Source organism: Anarrhichthys ocellatus, unplaced genomic scaffold (genome assembly GCF_004355925.1).
Source record: "Anarrhichthys ocellatus isolate YVR2014 unplaced genomic scaffold, GSC_Weel_1.0 scaffold34, whole genome shotgun sequence".
In the NCBI taxonomy this organism is placed as follows: domain Eukaryota; kingdom Metazoa; phylum Chordata; class Actinopteri; order Perciformes; family Anarhichadidae; genus Anarrhichthys; species Anarrhichthys ocellatus.
Window position 1 is genome coordinate 1,790,299 of NW_022280064.1, and position 16,199 is coordinate 1,806,497.

The following is a 16,199-nucleotide window of genomic DNA, read 5'->3' on the forward strand; positions in this document are numbered from 1 at the left end:
TGGAGTGTACTGTATAAAATAGGGTTGGGGCACACAGAAAAAGTCCCCAAGTCCCCCCCCCCCGGTGCTCCAGTGAGGTGGCACCATCACCATCCATGGTTTTCTTTGTCAATAGTTCGAAGAGATAATCAATATACGTTTTTAAGAAAAGTTTTTATCCATTTCTAATCCATGTATTATTCATTTTCATTCAATTGAATTGTATTACATCTTAAATATTCCCAGCCTGTACATCACATGGTTTTTCAATGGTTCAAAGAAGACATTTCTATACAATACACAAGGTAACACAGCACAATAATATATCTGACATATAAAACAGTAAAATTATGTAATCTGATATGCTTTGAATATACTATTTCTTAAGTTTGTTTGAGTTTTACTTTATGTATTTAAAACGTCTGCATTTGGTTGATTCATCTGAAATGTTTTTTGTTGAATAGAAAGTCAATCTAATAGTTTTGAGCATACTTTTGATCAGGCAATTCACGTGACATCCCGTTTCTTGAAGGACCCAACCCTACGCAACCCGGAAGTCAACAGCGTTTTGTTTTTTCTCCTCCTCCTTTTTGATACGATGCGAATTTGCCACTGCCCAACACTTAGCACTGACATTATTATTTAACAAACTAAATAAAATGCCCTTATTTGATGGGTTGGGCAGTGGAGGAGAGAAGACTGCGATCGTTATTGACTTAGGCGCAGCGTACACGAAGTGAGTACCAGCCATTAGCATGTCGTGTTAGCATAATATGCTAACGTATATATTTGACACAATGAGTTAATTTAACCCAGAAGTCAGACTAGACAAGGTCCCTGTCTTTTGTCCACTGTGAGATAAAGACAATACCATGTTAACTGTTGTTCGAGTGACCTAAATCATTTTTGTTAATCATCTGAAAGCTGTCTGAAACCAAACGTCATGTCACCTATCATGATATCTTACACATCTCTCCAGCATTTAGGTTATTTACAATGAACACATGTTATACCAGAAATGCTACTGGTAAATTATTAATATATTTTTTGCTGGCAGTATATTTGGCTTCAATGCTACATAATTTATGTCATCTTGCAGGAATTGTAGGCAAATGTATTTTAATATTAAGACGAGAAACTGTCCTGAGGCGAGTCACATGAAGATTAAGAGGACGGTTTTCTTTAAATAAAGATCTCTTTGTCTACAGTGACTGTCCCACATCATTTGACACAGCTGCAATGGTTTTTTATGCAACTTACTATAATGATCATGTCGCCATTTGAGCCAAGTCTTTGCATGCAGTCCTTAGATTTATCTGCATTATAGAATGTATTAAGAGTATGAATCTCAACCTTCTCGTGAAGCCCTCCAGCTGACTGCGTCCGTTTCTTGCAGATGTGGCTTTGCAGGGGAAACGGGGCCCAGGTTCATAATTCCGAGCGAGATCCGGAAACCGGGACAGCAGCAGGTGAGACCCTGCTGTGCTTTGCTGAGTGTAATCATCTGGAAAGATGTTTGGAAATTGCAAAACGTATGTAAATGTGGTTATCTCACTTTCAGGCCATCAAAGTGGTTCAGTACAACATCAACACAGAAGAGCTCTATGTCATCCTCAAAGAGTTTATCCATTTGCTGTACTTCAGGTGAGACTCTACTGCAATAAACATTACAGAACATATACTGCTTTCAGCTGATGGAGTGGTCCAGCCTCATCAAGTCAATGTGTGTCTTCCCGTTTGTTTTCGATCAGGCACCTGCTGGTGAATCCTCGCGACAGAAGAGTGGTCATCATCGAGTCCATCCTCTGCCCGTCTCACTTCAGAGAGACGCTCACCAAGGTTTTCTTCAAACAGTTTGAGGTACGAAAACCAAGCAGATCCGTCTTTTATAGAAGCTGCAATAACACAACAATTTTTTTTCAAATTTGTTTATTTTGGTGTTCTCCAGGTGCCGTCTGTGGTCTTTGCACCAAGTCACCTCATGGCCATCATGACTTTGGGTCTCAACTCTGCTCTGGTGATGGACTGTGGCCACACGGAGACGCTGGTGCTACCTGTATCCTTTTCCTGTAATCTCTGACCGTTTAAAGGAATATTCCCACTCTGTAGGATATGGGTTTGTTTGCCTTCTTACCCATCATTATGAGAGAAGATTGATATCAGGTTAATCTCTGTTAGGTACGGGACACACAAAGACAGGAAGCAGGGGGAAATGACAAGTTCTATTGAAGAGGAAAATAAATCATAGAACAAAATCCTTTAGGTTAATTTTATTGTGTATAAACTTTATATTTTGCCGCCTTAACTGTGAACACAGGTGTATGAGTGCACTCCTATTCTGCCAGCTTGGGAGGCTTTGCCTTTGGGAGGGAAAGCCATCCATAAGTAAGTAGCTCGAACATATTTAAGGAAAGTGTGTGACTCTGCATGTTGCCATACTACTTTGTGCACACTTGTCTGTAAAAAGAACACTTTTATTTTACTCTTTGTTCCATGTTGATTGCAAATCGTGTGACAATGAAGTGGAACTTTTTTTTAAAGATGTGCTACTTCTTCCTCTTGTAACAGCATGTGTCTGTGTTTATGATAGAGAATTAGATGGACTTCTTGTGGAATGCACTGTGGACACAGACACCATCACCGGGCAGAGTGTACCAGCTGCCATTGGTAATAACAGAAAGAAACTAAACACTGTGTGTCTTTCTCCTTTTTAAATAGATAAACTTGTAACTCTGATATGGACTGATTTGTTTAAAAATGCAAAAATATAATGGCTTTGATTTATTATTCATCAGAAGAACATGTTTCTGTTTGAGCGAGTCCCCTTCTCATTTTTTTGAATTATACATATGCACACAGTCCATTTCAGAGTTTTCTCTCCACACTTTGTCTTGGTGGAGGAATCCAGCTGTAATATAGTGTTGAGCTGTGAGATCTACAGCTGCAGCAGAGTGAGAGAAGCCCCACGTAATAATTCATCAATAATTGAGACAGACGGAATGCTGAACGAACTGCATGTCTGCAGTAAGCACAGAGCGGCTGAGATCTCTGTAATCGCACCATCTACACTGGGCATGACTGGAAATGAAAGATGTGGCTGATTTGTCACTAAGCGAGGCAAAGAAAATACAACTCCCCCTCAGTATGTCTTTTTCATCTTCTCCTCAGGGACCATCCCAGAGGACACTGTGGAAGATATCAAGGGTAGGTTTTGATGAAGTTGTTTTCGTGTTTTAAATCCGAACCCCTCGCTTTGCTCCCGTGAGGCTGATGGATCAAGATTTTAATTATTTCCATCAAAGGCAGAATTCCCAAAAGCCAACAACACAACAAATACAAACTTCTACTGAGACTGTGGCTGCTTCCTTCGTTACTGTCTGTCCACCGGAATATTATCCCTGTTATCACATAATGATGCATTTATGTAATTTACTTGGTTTGTGCTGCAAAAGAGCCCTCATCAATAATGTAATAAAAGCTTTCATTAAGGACTAATGTGCTTCCTATAACCTTTTAATTCATTCAGGACACTGGTAAAATGTTCACCCTTTGTTATGAATGTACATGGTTTTAGTTTGGATGTTTAATTGTTTGTTTCCTGCAGTCAGAACATGCTTTGTCAGTGACCTGCAGAGAGGCCTCAAGATCCAGGAAGCCAAATTTAACCTGGATGGCACAGCTGAAGTGAGTGACTTGTTGTTTGCATGTTGGTTTGTATGCTTGTCAGCTTAGTTATACTCAGTCTGTAAACAAATGCTTGCATTAAATAAAGCCTTGCTGTGCTTTTTATTCTTGTGAATGTGTTTGTAGCGTCCGGCCCCTCCTCCAGATGTTGATTACCCTCTGGATGGTGAGAAAATCCTGCATGTCAAAGGATCAATCAGGTAGTTCATCAAAGTGTTTCCCTTTGTCACAGCCCTTCAGGTGTTAATGTCTTTGTAGAATCTTGTCTCTCTGCTGTACCGTCCATCTGTGGGACAATACATTTGTCTTTTAACTTGCTTGTTTTCTTCACTGTGTCTTTAAGTGTCTGACACAGAGTTGTCCCTCATTGGATTGTCTCTTTTCTGTCCTCCAGGGATTCTCTGATGGAGATCCTGTTTGAACAGGACAATGAAGAGAAGAGTGTGGCCTCTATAATACTTGACGCTCTGGTGAAGGTAGAGAAAAGTTCTCCATTCTGTGAGACTCGGCATGTTTGTGGGGCAAGGTGTTATGTTTATGAACAGTCACTTAATCATCTTTCGTCCATCTCATTTAGTTTTAGATTGCACATGATAACCGAAAAGTGCGGTCCTGTAGTGGTAGAACGTCTGCTTTCCTCCTACTGGATGACTGTGGACACACAGATGACTGATAACATGTTTCCCTATAATCTGTCAGGTCAGGGTGAAACCCATGTGAGTGATCTAATCAGGTGCCTGTGTTTTCCTCTAGTGCCCCATTGACACACGCAAGGTGCTCTCAGAGAACCTGGTGGTGATCGGAGGCACGGCCATGCTGCCGGGTTTCCTGCACCGTCTGCTGGCAGAGATACGCCTCCTTGTGGAGAAACCCAAGTACAGCAGTGTGCTGGCCAGCAAGAGCTTGCGTATACACGCTCCCCCTGCCAAGCCCAACTGCACTGCCTGGCTCGGAGGTCAGATATGAGATTTTATGAGACGAGATTATTTGTATGTGGCCTCTCGTATCATTTGGAAAAGCCCTGTATGTGTATTCGTACTGTTCTCTGCTCAACAGGCGCTATCTTTGGGGCGCTGCAGGACATCTTGGGCAGCAGGTCCGTGTCCAGAGACTACTACAACCAGACGGGCCGCATCCCAGACTGGTGCTGCTTGAGCTCCCCTCCTCCTGAATCTCTGTACGAAGCAGGAAAGACGCCTCCTCCACTAATGAAGAGAGCCTTCTCCACGGAGAAGTAGAATGTGATCATTCAGATAATGTACTCATCCTTTACTCTACGTTATATAACAGCTCAGTACTCTTAAATGTAACATCTCAATAAGTCCTGTCAATGTCTTGAACACGCAAACAGCTCTAGATGTTTTTAAGTCTAGTCGTCACTGTGACTGTGGGCTGTTTGATGATCCGGTGAGCTGGTTTCTGAGCCCACCAGACAGAACAAATATTGGGATTTTAGGCGTTTACATTGATATTCTGCAAGGATTACAGTGTTAGAATCCCTGTGCTACATGCATGTTTAACTTCAGTTTCATTTGAAGTCTCATTGAGCAAGACTGAACCCGTACGTGCTCACTCTCACTCTCACTCTCACCCTCACCCTCACTCCACTTTGTTGGCAGTTTGACTGAAGAATCGTGTTCAGCAGAAATGTTTCAGATGATTACAAGTTGACCGTTGCCGTTAATCATCCATTTGTCAGCCAAACGGCTGAAAATGTTGCTTAACTTTAGAGAAAGCAGACGTAATATCTGATTGTATTTTGGTTTCTTTGACGGTAATGTCTCATGAAGCCCCTCCCCCCCCCCCAAAACATACGTTCACGTATTTATTATACGGCAGTGTAAAGTGGCTGTTGACCTCAATAACAGCCCTGTACACTCACACAGCTGTTCTGTTATTCCAGCTAATAATCATCATCATCTTTAATTGGTAGCACATGTGACAGGAGATGTTTTCTCTGTTTTTGTTTTTTTATTTAAACTTTATTTAACCAGGGTAGTCATTAAAAGCATTCTTATTTACATTGGTGGCCTGGATGTCAATCAGTCCTGACCTGAACACATCCACACATCCACAATAATTATAATCACCTGTGTGTGTCCACCGTAGTAGTGTTTGTTGTTGTTGTTGTTGTTGTTGTTGTTGTTGTTGTTTACAGGCTTTAAAACATCTTCCAAACAATGCAGTCTCGCTCTGTAACCTTTGAATCCAACTATTACAACAAATAAATACTCAGAATCCAATCAGACGTGCTTTTTCTGTCCTTTCTGTCCTAGAATGGCGTATGTTTCAAATAAAAATATTTGATAGAGAAATAGCTGATCACATCTTTGTGGGAAGCCAGCTTATAAACACCAGCCTGAACTCTGAAGTCTTAAAAACGGACTACAGACTTATTTCCAAAAGCTAGAAAACAAGCAGACTGATTTATGACGATGTGTCGTTCTGCCACAGATTCCCTACAGATAGACTATAAAGACACTGAAGTCACATCTAGAAATAACCTGCAGGTTAAAGAAAACACTACAAAAACTCATTTGTCCCTACAGTATCGCCACAGGTGCTGCTAAACTCAGTTTCTACTTTTCTCCCCCATTTGAATCTCCGAGCTATAAATTTGCTCAGAATCTGAGAGAAATCTCTTTCCCTCTTCTGCATGTCTTAACAACGCGTAGGAGGAAACACGGGATCGCTTGCCAGCATCCTTCTGGCTGAAAATACAGTCAACACAAGGAAATGCATACATTCATTTATCTATATAAACTTCCCTGTCTTTTCCTCATCTATTCTTAATTCACTGAGCTCTATCCACGAGCTCCTTTCTCTTTATTAAGAGGTGAGCGTCTCGTATTAATGGAACAGTGTATTTCCTTGTTAAGCTAAACATATTCAAGAAACCCCCAACGCACTGTTAACGTCCCAGAATGGAGTTGCATCTGTTTGACCTTTTGGGTCGCATTCATCCCTCAGTGTTGGTCCGTCTGGTCACTGTGGGCTTGGGAACCAGTAGCATTACCCACAATGCACCTGCAAGCCCAAGACTGGCAAAAAAGTGTGGGAAATCCGAGTAGAGTTTGGATTCTGCTCACAGGCATTAAAATAGGCCTGAACACCGAGCGTAGGAGAGCTGAAGATCAGGCTGTAGATGAATGTTAGGAGGTTTTCATCTGCCTCCCAGAAGCATTCATATGATTGTCGGAAACATTTTCTCATTGCACAAGGTTTTTGTGATTTGTTTCATCTGTTTCCATGGGACGTAGGGTCAAAAAGAAACCAGATGAAGAGCTTTGTTACTCTTTTGATGGTTGAGTCCAGACCTCCTCCCTGTGAGCAGGCCAATGTTTGTATGAGTTACCACGCGTAAACTTACTCAAATTATCCTTTTTCTGACCATATAGCTAAAGAAAACCACAGCCTGAGGATTTGCCGTATAGTCCCACCTGCTGCCTCTGCTCCAACTGAGGGAAACCCCATCCTCCCTCCTCTAATGGGGACTGGGACTCGAGCATCAGTGTGGTTCCCAGAGACAGGAAGCAGCAGCTGTCAGTCTGACCTCTGGCTGTCAGACTGGGAGTCTGAGCGGGATGGGGGAAACCCCCGGACAGTGGGTGAGCTGAGCTCTGCCGAACCGTTTGTTGGAAGTTCAAAAGGAGCTCACACGCCCCAAATCCATCAGGATGTTCACTCCGTGTTCACAGATGAAATCCTGACGTTAAATCATGATTATATCTGTATTCTGAACTGAATTTAGAGATCGTTCAGATAGATTTCAGAGTGCAAACTCACCTTGAACTCTCTGGCTTTGCCAGGAATTATTTCGTGTCATTGATATTACTTTTCTCATGTGAGCAACAAGCTGGTGTAGCATCACAGTCTACGTGTTGAGAGGAGAGGCATCATCCGTCTGAGTTATCTCCTCCACAGAGGCTGTTTTTCAAAAATCACACCAGCCCAATTATCCTGTAAATCACACTGGCTGTGAAGACACACCTGGGCCCTCCTGGTAAACATAGGAGCAGATATGTGCTTGTGATTCATGACCTGCAGAATGAGCAAACAGGAATTGTGAAATGGCTGCTAGCACCTAACTCATTTTGACAACATAATTGGGAATCGGAATTATTTCTAAGTGACAGCATCTACAAACCATGAGAAGCCAGGTATTGTGTAAGAGGAAGGCTAACGTTATATAGCTGTTGTTTATAGCGCTCGTACCAGACATAAACTGACGATAACAGGCATGTTACCAGAAGTCAACACACCATTGTGTATTTATGTTCCAAAATCATGAATAACTCAATATTATGCTCATTCATGCAGCATCAGTGTCGATAACCTCAGGTCTACTGCGTTTGTTCCAAGATTTGAACTATAGTGTTTGTTTGTTTTAAGCTTCTTAATGACAAAACATTACTGGTATATTACGTCTTTTTGCCTGCAGGCAGTTCATGTTTTTCCCCCACTGCTCCTGTCAGCCATTGTTTTTCATTCATTTCTGTATACACGTCGATGTCCTGTTTAAACCATCTATCTTCAAAATGTCAACCCTTTATGAGTGGTGAGTCATGTTTTTGTGATTGTTTGTTTAGCGTACGAATAAAATGAAACACCTGATTCTTCATTTTAATAGCAGAAAAATTTGAGAACTTGATTTTTTTCAGGACAAACTTCTGAGGTAAACTGGTCCTGCTCCATTTCCACAGGCAGTGAGAGAATCCTACTGAGCATGTGCAGAGTGGCATCACTCTAACTTGTTTCTGAGGCCCCGGCCTCCCCCCTCCAGCGGGTATACCTGTATATACCTGTGTAGATACTAATTTATAACTTTAGCTTTAGGTTAATTTGTCATGAATACGTTTCCCATTACAATTGTTTAACGTTTTGTTTATTATAGTTTAGGCTGTTTTATTGCTTGTTATGATGATTATTATGGCTGCATTAATTATTACCAGAGAGAGAGAGAGAGAGACACCCACACACACACACACACACACACACACACACACACTGTGGTAACTCATCCCAGCCTCTCTCTCTCTCTCCTATTCATAATCAGCTGTATTCAAGGGTTTGTCCCGCGCGCGCTCTCCATCCCAGTTGCTCGCGCACAGCGGGACAACGCGCCGCTCAAAAGAACCTCAGCCGCCTCACGACGCTGTTATTTTGACTTTGTCACTTCTCACCGACCGACCGGAGACGAGTCGGAGGTAACTCGTCTTTGGCACAATGCAAAGTCTCATCGGAATCTCGCACCTCTTCTCGGTTCTTCTGCTGCAGCCGGCACCTGCACAGGTAATCCAAACAAACTCAAAACATGCCCTGTTTGTAATTTTAGCAAAAAGAAAGCAGTTTTTTGTTTTATTAAGATATAGGACATTTCTAAGTTGAAGGTGTTTTGGTAATGGTTGTGCAATTTATTAGTGAAATATTCGCATTATTATATTTAGCAAAGTAAAATTGAATTTGAAATTAATAAATATTCAGCGTGCTGAAGACAGCTTTAAGGTTTTTAGAAGGCTGTCTTTTCTCCTTGACTCCAATTAGCACCTCAGGTGACTCGGTGAAGCTAACAGGAGTCACATTTAAATGGCAGACTATGTCTCTGTCAGTGTGAGAGGACACATCTGTTCCACACTGCAGTCTGTTTACACGCTATCTGTATTTTGTCTGGCTGTGTCCCACCGTGAAGATAATATCTGCATAGAGGGTTTGCCATGTTCACAGTAAGTCATGTGGCACATACCAGCTTCAGATGCAGCTGCTGCATGTTACTGATCCAGGTTCAGATCGAGAAGTGGTACTGAGGAAACAGTAAACCAGGCACCGGAGCTCGGCCAGAATAATGCTGCCTGTCATGGAACAGCAGTTGTGGTTTGGAGACTCTGCAGCTCCAGGTCCTGCTCCCATGGTCGTGATGAGGGTGTCTTACTGGTTTTGCACATGTGCTCCTTCTCCGTGTAACATCTGACTCCGGGCAAGACAGATAAGTTCAGTGTCTCCCAGCAGGGAACCGACTGCACGGTGTGAATATGGTTTGCAGTTTATGTGAGGAGATTAGACTTGAGTAGCAAGCTGGTCTTTAAAGGACTGTGAAATAACAAGAAATGTTTTTAATAGTGCAGTCCAGGAAGCTTCTCACGGCGCTGATGCGAGAAGAGTTTGCTATTAAAAGTTTAAAGATGTTGTGAAATGTATATATATATATACTGTATATATATGTTTTATTCCAGAGTATATTTCATCCATCCACAATGCTGTGTTTAACAAATATTTGAAGTGACGTAGCAACAGATCATGAATGGAAATACTTGCATTGCAATACTGCATGAAGGACACAATGTCAGTGCTAAAATTATTAAAGTTGTAGTTTTGGCTTCAGTTGCCACACATGAGAATTAGTTAATATGAGGAAAATGTGAATTTAGCCTCCAGAATCAGGAAAAGCACATCTACTTTTAGCTTTGCCATTTTCTAAATCCCAAATGACCCCCACATTAATAACTGGGGTAATGCCAACACCTATAACTGGTGGTTTAAAATGGTTTGCAAATGTCTTCAGCATGATAATAAGCCATTGTGCCTTTGTGTGGAAGTTTTGTGGTAGTTACAAAATTAGAGGACGGAAAAAGGAAGTTGTTCCATTTTTAATTATTTTCCATATTTTTCCTTTTTTAGCAAACCCAGTCCAACATCTTGCCTCTTCAATCAGACTGTGATGTATTTGCATGTTTTATTAATTACAGCTGCTGTAATGCATCTGGTTCTATTGTTGGATGACATTGTGCATTTTTGTCTTTGGCACAAACTCATTTCCAGCAAACATTTTTTTAAAATCCCACAATAAAAACCACTGTTGTCTAAACAGCGAAAGCATTCCCTGTGTGTGACATTTAGAAGACAATGTTCCCATCGATGTTCACAGAGTGAGCGAGCAAGAGGAGAGGTGAGGAGTCAGAAAGAGATTGTTGATATTGAAAAGAAGAAGAGAGCCAAGATCAACTTTGTGTTTCTGCTTAATTTGGAGTTCAAAAATCCGGAGCATTGCCATTGTGAGTTCGGCGGCTGAGAACTTGGACAAATCCATGCTGAGTCATGAAACCCTTCAGTGCCACCTTTGTTTTAATCTGTTTATTGTGTGTAAAACTCCCACGAGTAAAAGCAGCAACTATTCTTTGCTGTTATTTCTTGCATTCTTTGAAGGTTTTTGATTTCTTGTGATAATAAACCTTCTAGTATTACATCAGATTGAGAAATCAAGTGCGTTTTTTATTTGCTGATGGCTCATTTTACTGCTTAAACAGCAACACAGTGGTACACTCCTGAAACCATGCTGCATCAATGTTTTCACTGGATCAATGTGTGTGCAGTCCCTTTTCTCTGACACAAGAGGGCGCTCTGCTATTAGAAATTATCCAAAATCGGATATTTGAAACCATTTCATCTCTCACTTGTATCAGATCCCTTGTTATATGCAAGTTCTGTATCATAACAACCATGTTTGGCGTTGATATTAATGCCTTTATTAAATATATTTAAAGCGTTGATCACTGAAGATGTCAATTGTTTCTTATTATTTTTCTGTATTTTGCAGATTTCACACCCTCCAGAAGATGGTCACTCAAGAGGTAAGGGGCTGTCCCACTGAATAGGCATCTCCACCTCTCGCAAATTGATCTAAAGACTCGGCTTGTCTCGTAGTGATGCCGTTTCGTGAGGTGATTGCAAAGAGCATGTGTCGGCCCATGGAGCAGTTGGTGGATGTGGAGCAGGAGTACCCCGGAGAGGTGGAGTTCATCTACATGCCTGCTTGTGTCCCGCTGTGGCGCTGCTCTGGCTGCTGTGGGAATGAGAACCTGGAATGCCAGGCCTCCCTTGAAAGCAACATCACTCTGCAGGTGTAGAAAGAACCCTAATCAGACATGATTGACCAGAAATACCAAAAGAGATGTTAAAATATTACATATATGGCCCTATAGTCAGTGTTCCCTTCCCTTTGTTCCTCAGGTGATGAGGATTCATCCCATGATATCTATGCACCATGTGGAACTCAGGTTTGTGGAGCATCAGAGGTGTGAATGCAGGTAACTCTTTCTAAAACACAACAGATGCAAATTGAGATTTTTATAACACGGCTAACTGACAATTGTTTGTGTTTTCTGTTTTTAGACTCCGTCAGAATCAGCTGAATAATAAAAGGTCAGTGGATGAACATTTTATCCATCAGACTTGAACACGTCAATATCTTCACTGCACTTTGGACTTCTTCCACAGCAGCAGCAGCAGCAGCAAGTCTATCAAGAACAGACCTCGGAGGAGGAAACACAAGAAGACAGCAAACGGCTGTGCCAAGTAAGAGATGGATCGCCCTCCTGCGGCACAAACACACGCACACGCACACACTCTCCTTATTATGTCTGGACATTTACAGCTACATTCATCACTGATTCTTTTCCTCCACACTGTGAGACTACCGGGGACAGATGAGGTTAAACAATATCACAATGTATTGTCTGCTGTGTTGCTCTTCGTTTTGGCAGGCCTGTAATCCACCGGCCATTTATAATGAGCTTGTGCTTCTCTGTGAAGCCACGGAGCATTTGCTACACAATCTAATAATAATCCAAGGCCGCTGATAGTTCCAACCAAGGACGGCCAGATTCACATATAAGGAAAAATAACAGGAAGGGATCAGATCGGTGGAGGGGCTCAGTATATTTTCTATGTCACATTCTGCAGCTGACGATATGTGAATTGAACAAGGAATAAATCCAAAAAGCAGCCAAATCTACCTTGTGAACGAGAGTAAAAAGCCTTTTTGTGATGTAGCATCCAGTGACCTTTTTTAGTCCAAGAAATTCAGAGAAATATCAGACCATCATTTTACAGTCAGATCCAAGAGGTGGATTTTCAGTGAGTTTGGTATTTTGTTTGTCTGTGTGTTCACTCTTCTCACATAAAGGTGTTTATGTCTGTTATGTCTGTTGTTTCTCTGTTATTTGACGAGGAATCTGCATCTCCTCTAGTAAGAAGCAGAGTGGGGGGACATTGTATCAGCAGCACAAACAAAGGAATCCATCCAACCTTTAAACGTTGACCCCATGTACGCCTGTCCTTTAATCTATTTAAGCCTCAAAATGATAATTTGGGAATTGATTTGTAGTTCTGAGATTTCATTTTAGTACATTAGTGGGTCTCATAACCTGAGAACACTTGCAATTTGGGAATCGGAAACGTACAAATTCAGGAAGCTCATCTGTTAGTGAAAAAATCAATTCAACTCACTTACAATGAATGGAATATCCAAAAAACATCTGGATAAGAGAAATGTTACGTAATAGCTATAAAACATGAAACAGGTACTTTCCATTGTTTCTCCAATGTTTCGATCTGATTGAATGATTTTAAGGGGCAAATACAACAATAAGCTCCAGCAAAATGGAATAGTAGCTCATGAATAACGTTGATAATTAACACCAAATGCTCTGCTGCTTGCTAGTTAAAAAGATGGACACGGATGTATTTCAAACACACTCTGAAGTACCAATATGAATGTCTTTGATGTCTATTTTTGTCTTTTCAGGTGCCAGTTCCCTCAGAAAAAGATAACTCTTCACTGATTCACATGGCGGTCCATAATGTGGAGTGACTTCGGAGGGACAAACAACATCGATCGTCTCTGTGACTCTTCATCTTCTTTCCTCATCCAATTGGACATGAGACGTTCCATCGTGTCCATCTTGACATTCTAGTCATTTTTTTTATTAATTATCCAATCAAACAACAATATCTGTAAACTAGTTTGGCTCTATCTGCTGGTTTTAACAGGCAAACATCTGTCTGTTATAGAAAAATATTTGGTAACTGAATGTTCAGTTACCAGGGGAAAGGATAAAGACCTCCATCTTTAAGTGTTCACCGGCAGAAACCTTCTCCACGACTTCATAAGTGTGACTTTTGCCACCTGTTAATCATGTGTGTTACTTTCTGTAAAGTGTTATTTACCTATTTACATAGCACATTTATATAAGTTCATTAAATAAAATGTTGATTGCAAGGAGCCTCTGTGTTATCTATACGTTTGCATTGGTAGACCATTAGGATGTGAGACACAGAGCTTTTCCTCTGAGATGATTAAGGTGTGGCTTGATTGTACGTTGTCTTACATAGCAGGTAGGATCCTTGTGAAGTGACGAAAAAGAAATATACATATAGATGAAGTAATCTACTTTCTAACTTTGTGAAAGCATTGTCTTGCAGCATGTGACAGGCCTATTAGCTGCTCTTATTGTTTAGTAGAGGTTGTCCTGTCTTCCCTACCAGACATGTAGGCTCACAACTATGCCACCTCATCCTGCATTTGTGTTAATGCAGGCATGAAAACGTGCAGTCACATAGCCTAGTGATGATCAGCATGCCTGCACGTGAGAAGGCTTTTTGTTCTAGGCGACAGCGTTGTGTGTTTACTTCTTCCAACATGCTGTAAAGAAGACTTACTCTGCAGAGAAGACCTGCAGAAAAGACCTGTAAAGAAGACCTGCTCTGCTTAGGTTAGCTGCAGGCCCGCCAGGCTATTATGTAATGCACCCGCACATTAGGCATCATTCAAGATGCGTGTGCACTGTATGTCTACTGTAAGCGCACAGCGAACACAATTAATTTCCCTTAATTTACCACACGTTTGGCAGTGGTCACGTTTTTGTGCTCGCTTTGCCACATCGGCCAATCAGAGGCCTGGAAATGTATGTGACGTAGACGCTACTCCAGACAACCACGCCCCTAACCTCCCAAATATGGCCGAGTGTCTGTAACTAACACCCCCACCCCCCCGTCCCTTGATTTATTTTACGCCGCCCAGGAACAACAACTGTCGGTAGGCGAGTGAAAGGCTCCTCTTTTCCGTTTTTAACGCTCACGGAGGACAATTAAACTGCAACGGTTAACGGCTGCTGCAGCCACCGCGCGCCGCACGTGTCTGAGCAGAAAGGGGGGGCGGCGTGTCTCGTGCGGTGTGCAGTGAACACCCGAGTTCTGCTCGACGTCGCTGGCTGCCAGCTCGCGACGTTACCCCTCAGCGTCGTTGGAACAGAACAAGGTACTTCCGCTTATTCTTTTTTTTTTTTGTTTGTTTATCAAACGTTTATTTGTGTTTTTGCACACTGCTCTAACTATGTACTTTGTGTCGGTTGACGCTCTAACGTTCGTTAAACAGAGTTTGCTTTAGCGCGTGACGTTAACGTAGCTAGCCAAAGTGCTAAGTGTTGTTTACTTGCGTTTAGCTAGTAAGCTAGTAATGTTAGCCGTCATATATCGAAAGTATAATGTTCATATATGTGTTGATGGTACAACATATCTATGCAGTATGTTGGAAAAATGATATTTAAACCAGGTAACGTTAACCTAATACTATCTCCTTTTATTTTGTATTGCACCAACCGGTAACGTTACTTAACTGTCCAATAAAGTCAGAAAAGTGTCACGTTAATGCAACCGGTAAGACCAGGAAGTGACGTTTATAGCATGCACTAAATCAAGATACAGATATGCTACCCACCTCAAACTGAATGTTTAAGCTCACGGCTTTTACGTTTTTACATATTATTTACATATTGCTGGTGTTCTGTCATTGTTTACATGTTGCTGGTATTCTGTCATTGCTGCTGTAGTTGCTGTGAGAGCTAGTCGGAGCCAAATGACATTGTCTGTAACTTACAGCAGGAAAGGAGATGAGCACCAAGAGGAAGGTGGATAGTCACTCGAGGGCAACAAACAGACCTCGTCTCATGAAGTCTGGAGGAACCCGGGCAGAATCAGAGAGAGACTCTGGGTTCTCAGGTCCGGCCTTGCTCTCGAAACAGTTTTATGTGCTTAGATTGTAAAATATCTCTGACTTGAGCCCCTTTAATACTTCTTCCTGGTCTATAGATGCAAGCTCGGAGCATATGAGCTCAATGGACAACACGGACTCTGAGGATTCATCCCGACCTGTTTTACACAAGGGCCCGCATACTTCTGGCTCGGGGCCCCCATCCTCTCAGCTGGCTGTGGTGGGAGGCTCCTACTCTAACCTCTCTCCCATGATCATCATGAACAATGTCCTCCTCAAGCAGGTACATTGCTGCTACACAGCAAAGCCATAACTCTGTAATGTAAACCTCAGCGTACAACATAATCTGTATGGATGAATTAATGCTTCCACTCGGGTTCAGCCCTCAATCTTTTTAACTTCAGGCGGGCATACAGGCCGGTCACAACAGTAAAAGTTGCAGTGTAATCCCAGCTGCCTGGAATGTGTTGCCAAAAAAAGACTGTGACCATTCACACAGAGTCAGCACTACTTGCTGACCAACAACAGTAAATAGAAGTAGCTCAAATGAAGGATATTAACCTGATTTATTGTATTTCACATTGGTGCTAGTTAAACCTCAATATGACAGACACAATGAGGTGTAACATGTATCTGCAGTTTGACCCTCCTTTGAACATGTGGGTGACGAGAGAGAGAGAGAGAGAGAGAGAGAGAGAGAGAGAGAGAGAGA

General features: G+C 41.8%; 3 protein-coding genes across 11 annotated transcripts in view; all 3 read left to right on the plus strand.

Moving 5' to 3' along the window:
- The first annotated feature begins 518 nt into the window (after nt 1-518).
- actr10 (actin related protein 10) lies at nt 519-5,911 on the plus strand. Its single transcript, XM_031866075.1, has 13 exons — nt 519-715; nt 1,376-1,448; nt 1,541-1,623; nt 1,731-1,839; nt 1,928-2,035; nt 2,297-2,364; nt 2,570-2,646; nt 3,148-3,183; nt 3,584-3,663; nt 3,790-3,863; nt 4,058-4,139; nt 4,417-4,618; nt 4,720-5,911. Exons 1-13 carry the CDS (start codon nt 639-641, stop codon nt 4,899-4,901), a joined length of 1,251 nt encoding a protein of 416 aa, XP_031721935.1. The 5' UTR covers nt 519-638; the 3' UTR covers nt 4,902-5,911.
- Nucleotides 5,912-6,980: 1,069 nt separating this feature from the next.
- Nucleotides 6,981-13,677, plus strand: LOC116393632 (vascular endothelial growth factor A-like). 8 transcript variants are annotated; one of them, XM_031866139.1, is made up of 7 exons: nt 6,981-7,271; nt 11,255-11,288; nt 11,362-11,558; nt 11,668-11,744; nt 11,830-11,859; nt 11,935-12,012; nt 13,244-13,677. In XM_031866139.1, the coding sequence occupies exons 1-7, from the start codon at nt 7,248-7,250 to the stop codon at nt 13,278-13,280; spliced, it is 477 nt and encodes a 158-aa protein (XP_031721999.1). In that variant the 5' UTR covers nt 6,981-7,247; the 3' UTR covers nt 13,281-13,677. The 8 variants fall into 8 exon arrangements, 7 of the variants coding, with proteins under 7 accessions (XP_031721999.1, XP_031721996.1, XP_031722001.1 ...); XM_031866136.1 differs by lacking the exon at nt 6,981-7,271 and adding an exon at nt 8,754-8,955; XM_031866141.1 differs by lacking the exon at nt 6,981-7,271 and adding an exon at nt 8,990-10,712.
- An 815-nt stretch (nt 13,678-14,492) lies between these two features.
- cipcb (CLOCK-interacting pacemaker b) overlaps nt 14,493-16,199 on the plus strand; it is a 5,212-nt gene continuing 3,505 nt past the window's right edge. Inside the window, exons 1-3 of one of the 2 annotated variants that reach the window (XM_031865889.1) lie at nt 14,493-14,755; nt 15,327-15,495; nt 15,586-15,770. In XM_031865889.1, the coding sequence (XP_031721749.1) occupies nt 15,387-15,495; nt 15,586-15,770 (294 nt within the window). In that variant the 5' untranslated portion in view covers nt 14,493-14,755; nt 15,327-15,386. The remainder of the gene's footprint in view (nt 14,756-15,326; nt 15,496-15,585; nt 15,771-16,199) is intronic. The other variant, XM_031865890.1, reaches the window with a different exon arrangement.